Source organism: Gavialis gangeticus, unplaced genomic scaffold, assembly GCF_001723915.1.
Source record: "Gavialis gangeticus isolate Ggan-Ray unplaced genomic scaffold, GavGan_comp1, whole genome shotgun sequence".
In the NCBI taxonomy this organism is placed as follows: domain Eukaryota; kingdom Metazoa; phylum Chordata; order Crocodylia; family Gavialidae; genus Gavialis; species Gavialis gangeticus.
The window spans coordinates 19,737,634-19,745,448 of record NW_017729034.1 but is presented as its reverse complement, the minus strand read 5'-3'; the positions used below and the strand labels follow the sequence as shown (position 1 = coordinate 19,745,448).

At 47.0% G+C, this 7,815-nt stretch overlaps 1 protein-coding gene across 1 annotated transcript in view; it reads right to left on the bottom strand.

Annotated features, from left to right (window-relative positions):
* Positions 1-7,815, bottom strand: part of CAPN13 (calpain 13) — a 109,895-nt gene that overhangs the window by 64,880 nt on the left and 37,200 nt on the right. The window contains exons 7-8 of the mRNA XM_019526690.1: positions 6,734-6,808; positions 2,221-2,306 (exon numbers count right to left, since the gene is read on the bottom strand). Of these exons, the coding sequence (XP_019382235.1) occupies positions 2,221-2,306; positions 6,734-6,808 (161 nt within the window). The remainder of the gene's footprint in view (positions 1-2,220; positions 2,307-6,733; positions 6,809-7,815) is intronic.

Below are 7,815 nucleotides of genomic sequence, written 5' to 3'. Positions count from 1 at the left end.
GGACTTGGACTCTGCTTCTCTTCCCTACCTGGACTCCAACCCTTCCACTGAGTCTCGTTCTCCTGCTGCCATTGTGAGTGTGTATGTGTGAGTGTGAGTGTGTGAACCAATAACTTCATGGGACTGTGTAGTGTGTTGTCTGTTTAATAAAACTGTTATTTGGACCCTGTAACAGGGAACCCTAACCTTGTCACCAGAAAGCAGGTCCCCCCTTTAAGGCCAGAACTTTCTAGGCATGGAGTGCTGGTGAGGAAGGGGTTAAATGCTGAGCCTGGCTGGCTAGTCAGGTGACCGGAAGGGGAAGGACTATAAAAACCCTGGGCAGAATGGCAGTAAGGGGGATAGCAGCTGAAAGGGAAGAAGTGCCTCTGAGAGCTCCATAGAGAAGCTGGGCAGTCCAAAAGCCAGAATGATGGAAGCCATGGGGAGATGGCAGCCAAACCACAGCAAGGACTGTAGCTGACGGAAGGGAGCTGAGGCATGAACCTGGTGAATGTAAGCTGACCTGCTGCTTTGCTTGATCATATTGGTTGGTGACAGTTGTTATTTTTTTTCTTTTTTGGGGGGGGTTATTGAATTAGACCTGTGGTTTGGGTGAGGCTATTAGGGGAAGGATGCCTCATTTTGGGGACCCATTATGGAGTGGGGACCCTGGCACCAGTGAGGGTGTGGTTTTTGGGGGCACAGACCCTGGTGCCAGTGAGGGTGTAGTTTTTGGGTGCATAGATCCCGGTGCCTGAAGGTGCGATCTTAAAAAGGCCAGGGAGGTCTGGTACACCTGGGGTGCAATTCTATTTTGCTTCTTTTTTTGACTGAGAGGGTACAAGTTTGGGGTTGTCCCCTGGTTTTGAACTTGTGACCCCCTGGTTGTAGGGATGGTGCCCAGGCCTCTGGGCCAGGGTGGGGGCTGGGCTCCAGATTGGAGCAAGAAAGGGGACCACGAGCCTCAAGACACCGGAAAAGGCTAGAGCCTCAGAGTTAAACTGTTTAATGGGTTTAGATGAGGAGGCCTAGCTAGAGAAAAACAGCAGTCAGGCCAGCATGGGTGAAAGGCCCCAACATACACAATACAATAGCAGTCTCCCACTCGTAAGAACATCATCATAATAATTTCCATCAAGACGTGGCAGGAGAGTGTAGGGTGGGACATAAGAACCCCAAAGAAGGCTCCAAGGATGCCCCATGTAAGACACGGATTACCAGGAAGGTGGCGCTGGGGAGGGCGACCTGTTACAGACCCGTAAGTTGGGTTTGGCTTTACTATGGTCTGGCCCTGCTCCAATCTCTGCCCCTCTAACTTCTGTCTCATTTCTCCCTCTCCTGCTTCTGGCTCATCACCACCTCCAACACCTGTCCTGAGCTCCTCTCTGCCTCCAACCCCCGTTTCTTTGCCACTGTCTTATCCCCACTGCCTTTTCCTTTTCCCCTGAGCAATCAGGTTTCTACCTCAGTTTCTTTCCTGGCTGTCTCCTTCTTGCCACCAGGCTTTTTCTTTCCATTGCACCAGTGACCTCGAGTAACCCTGGGGCCAATTGATCTTAAGTAAACCCAAGCCTCAGTTCCTCAGCTAGCTTCTCTCTAGTTCACCGGTTCTGATCCTGGTTCTGGCAACTTTCACTCCCTGCACTTTAACTCTTTCTCTCTCACCTTAACCTTCCCCCAAATCTCCCAGGTACCTCAAGCACACACGTACACACTGTACCATCCAAGTTAGGAACTTACCTGTGTGTGTGTGTGTGTATGTATGTATGTATAAAATATTGTGTGCATGATATAAGAATTAGTGATCTGTGTATGTATACTGAGTGTGTGGGTTATAGACAGTTGATTTTTGTCTAACTTTTGGGGTGTATACAGTATGTGCTTGAATTGGAGGTAGGTATGCATGTGCCTAGGCTAGTTTGGATGTGTACATGCCTGAGTTGGTAGTGTGTGTGTGTATGCACCTAATTGATTTGTGTGTTTGTATATGTGCAATTGTGTCACACCCTCCTGTCTAACAAAGCAATATTGAAATCCTGAGAGTTGGCCTGACCCCACAGGGCAATAGACCCAGCTAGAAGCATGTATAAAAGTAACATCATGTTCATGTTTTAGTCCTTGGTTGGATTTCTGTGGGAGATAGCTTTGCAAGTGAGGCTTTCATCTGATGGATTTTAGGGTGGCCCACTCTAGCAATAAATCTAGCCTTTGGACAAGATTAAAACTTTAAAGCCATACCCATCGCTCCATGGTCCTTTCCATTCCCCATGACCCCAAGGATTCCACAGTCTGATTATGTGTTCTGAGCCATTCTTGTAGGGTATCTGTAAAGGAAAAGAACAAAAAGCCAAGGAGTCTCAGCTTTCCATGATCAGGATATGCAGAGATGGATAACACATCTTTGCACCTCTGAGGACTGGTTTAACTCTTGACCTCATTTGGTGGCAGCTAAAAATTAATGCCTCCTTGCTGTGTGATAGAAAAATGAAGCATAAGAGAAAATTGTGTCCATTCCTCCTTTAGCACAGTAAGCAGTGAGCTAATACAGAGAGAAGCAGTCAATGACTTGCCATCACCTACTACTGTGACACAAATAGAAAAATGCAGTTACTAATTACATACAATTGGCATTTCTGAGCTAGTCAAGTCAAAGATTTTTGTAGTACAAGGCCAACGAGATAAAGCATATGAAAATGGGAGTGATACTTAGAGGAGGAGACTGGGGATTTTTCTCTTGGTCTATTTGTGGTGTTTGCAAACTTGAAATCCAATCCCTGATTCTTTTGAGCTCAGTATTTTCTGCAAAGGGGGTCGACCTTTTCTTCAGGAACTGGAGTTCCTGGTCTTGATTCTCCTGTTTTCACTGGCTTAACTCAGGAGTAACAGTGCTGAAGTCAGTGGCAGTAAACTTGTACAAGTGAGAGGGGAACTAGGTCTTCTGCATTATCTTTAACTTTCATCATAGACTCAGGGAGCTACTGGAGGTTATGAATGCTCAGTACAGGCAGAAAACTTTCCACAAAAACCAGGGACAGTTTCCTTAAAAGCTTTCCAAAGATGACGCCCCACTCCTCTCCTCGGCAGTGCTCCTGTGGGAGAGGTAAATAGGCAGTATTTTTCTCTTGCATGCGCTAGAAAGTGGCAGATTAACGGTTTGTCCACAGGAAGTCAGGAGTACAGCTGGGAACAGCTGCTCAGGTTTTCTGGCTCTTGGGCTTACTCTCTAATCCCTAGACAGGCTGAGATCCTTCCTTGGTTGCTGTAAATCTATAGTTTCATTTGCTTTAGGGCAGCAGTTCTGAACCTTTTTCAGTTGACTTACCCCTTGGTCTCAGAGTGAGACTTCAAATACCACCTTCCAATGGGAAATCAATTTTTTTAGACCCTTTGACCTGTATTAGACAGTGTATGAAATATATCTTATGTACCCCCTGATGAGGCTTCATGTGTATCCCGTGGGGGTACATGTACCCCCAGTTCAGAACCACTGCTTTAGGGGAACTTCACCAAATTACATCCCCTGGCTCTTCACCTTTTTATACTATAGTCACCGTTTTGATCATGAACATTTGCATGCCTCCCAAGGCTGAGGGGGCACGCCAACCACCCACAGGCAGCAGCGGCAGTGTTGGCAGCAGGGGCATGTCAGTGGCAAGTGGGGAGTGGAGGTGGTCGCGGCAGAGTCAGAGGTGAGTGGCGGGGAAGTGGCAAGTGCCGACTGGTGATCGGCGACCACCCTCAGATGCCGCTGGTGGTGTCGGCAGTGGGGGGGGAGGGGGTGGTGAATGGCAACTGCCTACAGGCACCACTGGCAGTGGCAGCAGCAGTCAATCTCAGGGCATGCACCGCCAATCTCGGAGTGCACGTGCACCCTCTAGGCATTGCCAGTGATTTTTGATATTGTGCTTCCCCAACAGATAAAAAGCAGTAGCAGTGGTATTCCCACCCCTCCTCATCTCCCTTCTACTCTTCTACTTTACAGGGCTCAAGATCACAACAGTTCCCCTTTATCTGTGGTAGCTGGATAGGGATTACCCTGGAGCCCATTCAGTCAACTCTTCAATCATCCAAGATTCACTGTCGAGTGACTCAAAGCATTTTCTCTGTGAGGAAAGGATTAACTGGAGCTAGGAATGATACTTAGGTCTTTGGCTGTTCTGACCTGTTGCTACAAAACCAAAAGTCCTTTCCTGTGAAGGCAGGCTGGGGCTGGGGTGCTAGAGGGGGACTGACACTTGGGTGATGAAAACAAGTACCTTTGCGAAGTGCTTTGAGATTCTGGGGTAAAAGGCATGGCATATCTCCCTCTGAAAGTCACTGCTGGACAAGAGGCTGCAGAGGAAGTTAAGTTATTGTCCGCCTTCCCCGTTTGTTTTGTCACCATCAACACATCCACATAGAGAAGAGAAGTAGGGTTAGAAGGGACCGTCACACATCATGTAGTCCAATCCCTGTCTGAAGCAGGGTTATCTCTATCCAAACCATCCCATACAAACCATAATCTGAATTCTACCATCAACCCTGACACAACACAAACCTAACGCCCTAACCTGCCACAGGTAAAGTAGGAGAACCATGGCAGTCAATGTCCTGCTTCTAAGAAATGTTGTCAATATATACTTAGGAGATCCTGGATAGAGGAATACACCCTCTGTTACAGAGGAAGGCAAGAAAAACCCCACAGTCCATACCAATCTGACCAGGAGCCGACTGCTCCTCAAGATAGCTCTGACCATGCTGCAAAAGCAAAAATGCTGTCTGAAATGAATCTTTTGAACTGAACTGGTGGAGTCTATCTTTGCCCCAAAATGGGCTTTTCCCCTAGTCAGGTATTATTAATATTGGAGCAGGAGGAGAGGTGCATGTTTATAAAAACCTAAAAATGTAAGGAAAAATAATTTCTTCTATCCAGCACTGAAAGACTCTTGATGTTATGCCGTAATGACTTTTATCTTATACCAAGATGAGATTAAAAGTTTGTTTTTTAGGTTTTTTTGGTAGAATGGAAATTCCCTCAAATTTTGTTTTAGTGCAAGCTCTGTGTTCGTGGAGATGGCACTGGGAGATAAGGCTCACCCGGCACTGGCCCCACGACCATGGAGCTGGCGCTGGAAGATAAGGATCTCTCAGCCCCAGCCCCATGATCACAGAGCAGGGACTGGAAGCTCCCTGCTGCTGGAGCAGGGAGACGTTGTCCCCACCCAGGCTCTGGAGGCAGAGCCCACCCTGGCAGCAGGCAGTTCCCGAGGACAGGGAGCAATGTCCCAGCTCCTGGGCCAGCAGCCAGGGGGAGCCTAGAGAGAGTTCCCCCTGGCTGCTGCAAGGGCCCAGTACAGGGCTGCAGGGAGTGGGAGCAGTCTGCTCTTAGGACCAGCAAATCAGCTTCTGCATCCCTGCACATGTAGACACATGCCTGGGAGAGTTTACTTTAGACTACTAGGCCGTGTGTAGACAAAACTAGAGGCATGTGTGCACAACACTTTAAAGTGGGCTCAGTGCTTTTGCACTGCTTTAATGGTGTTGGTGTTTGCAAGCCTCAGTGGCATATTGCACATTAATTCCAGCTGTTGTAGGAAATTCAGCAGCATAATGCACCTTGAATGACTTGGGGTGCAGCAAACTAAAACTGCTTCAAGGAGTTTTAATTTGCTGCCCCTACAGCTGCAGAGTGAAGCACCAGCCTCTGTGTAGCTCCACCGTTCTGGAGGAAGCCCTGCAGACAGTCTAGCAGCAGGCTGAGAAAGTAGCTCCAACCAAGAAAAGACACAAGCCTGATCTCCACCCCACCTCCCCCCTGGAGCCTGCCTGCCTGCCTGCCTGCCTGAGCTTCGCAGAGTCTGGTGCTTCTCCACGGCTGTGGTGCCCCCTAGGACCACCCAAGCTGGGTGTCTGCAGGTGGGTGACACCTGGTGGGGCACCACTGTTGCATAAATTAATGATTTTATCCCCTGGAGGCTAGTCCAATTCACCTCTAGAAGAGAGTCACACTTTCAGGCTGGATCCAACTCTATTTTATTGCTTGCAAGCAGGCCGACAGAGGAGCTTGTTGCTCAGATCAGTGTCGACCCTAAACAAAGAGTGCACGTGGCTTTTATTGGGCTAGCATTTTTTTCAGTTGACATGTTACATTTTGATTGGTCATTTCAAACCAAAACCTGAGCAACCTATAAGACATACGTAGTGGGCCATCCTGTACCATGTGGGTGGAAAGTTACAGAATGCAGGGGTTAATACTAAAACAAGGAACAAAGAAACATAGAGAAAAGTATCTATTTTCGCTACACCACTGCCACAAAGGGAAGCACCAGCCTCCCCTTGCAGCCGGGGGACTGCTCTGCCCACTAGCAGCTCACCCTCCCCTCCCTGCCGGAGAGGCAAGTAAGTCAGTGGGGTGTGTGCACAACATGGGGGTTTAATCAGCTCTAAATTGAAGCAGTGTTTTTTTTAAACCTGCCGCTTCAATTTAGGGCCCCCTTGTCATCTGCACACATCCCTATACTCTAGGGTAAACTGCTCCTGAATTATTTGCATATGTAGATGTGCTTATAGAATCAGAGACTGTAGAAAGACAGTGCTCACTGCAAGGCCTGTGTGTGAAATTCAGTGGTCTGGTGTTGTACAGGGGAGTACACTAGAGGACTGTAAAGGTCTCTTCTGATTTTAAAATCTATTGAAGTAGCCCAGAATAGACTAGAAGGACAACTACTAATGTAGACAGGCCTAGGGATTGAGGAAGGATCACAGTGCTTACCTTTCTGGCCCCCGTCACAGTGTAGGCATGGCCTTGCACAAGTCCATTATTCAATTCTATGTTTCCAGATGATTGCTGGAGAGAAAATAGCACAGCCCTTAGCCCACTGAAGGACTAGCAAGAATCTATGCATCCATGTGAATAATTGATATTTGATTTATTTGAAGGAAAGAAAAGGAAAAAAAAAGGGACCAACCTTTGGCTTACATCAGAATCTCAGCTGCAATAGGTCACTCTATAGCTATACGCATGTCCAAGAACCTTAATGAAATAGTGAGGGCATTGTGCAACTGCAAATCCCTTAAGGGTCCACACTTGGAGAAACTTGGTCATTGGTAGTAGTAGAGGTCTTGCAGCTCATTTATAGGTCTGTACTGCTTGAAGTGAAGGGATCCTTCCATTATCTGCTTAGCAGTAGTAGACTTCTATCCTCTAGTGAACTAGGCAGTAAAGAGCGCATGGCACATGTTTTGTTGGAACTCTGCATGTTCTGTATAAATCTGCAGGAGTCTCTTAGTAGCCTGCCAGCAGACATTGTGAATCCTTTTGTGATGCCCCTAGCAGAACATGACTGGCCCATAAAGCAGCATTACATCATTTCCTCATAACTCTGAATGCATTTTCAGGCTTTGAAGAACTTGTCTTATTTAGCCTTTAACTGTAGATTCTATTAATTGAACTATTAATCAATATCAAATAGCACCTCCAAATACTTTCTTTTTTGTCTTCCTTTCCTAGAAACTGATTTGTAATTGTGGTTCCAAAGTCACTGATCCATATTTACCCTGGTACAAGGGGTCTAAAGCTCTGATCAGGAGCTATCTAGAAACAGTATTTATAAACCAAATTTACAGGTTAAGTACTAGCCATGCGAAGCATCAGGTGCTGATTCGATTCGGAGGAGGTTCAGCCCAATTCGGTGGCTGAATCTCCAAATCCGAATTGAATTAGGAGACCAATTAAAATGTCAAATTCATTCAAAACTCTCTGAATTAATTTGGAAGAGATTTAGAGAGCTTTGGCAATTGGCTGCAGCAAAGAACTGGACCCAGACTCCATGCTAGTAAGTAGTGGGCGGGGGG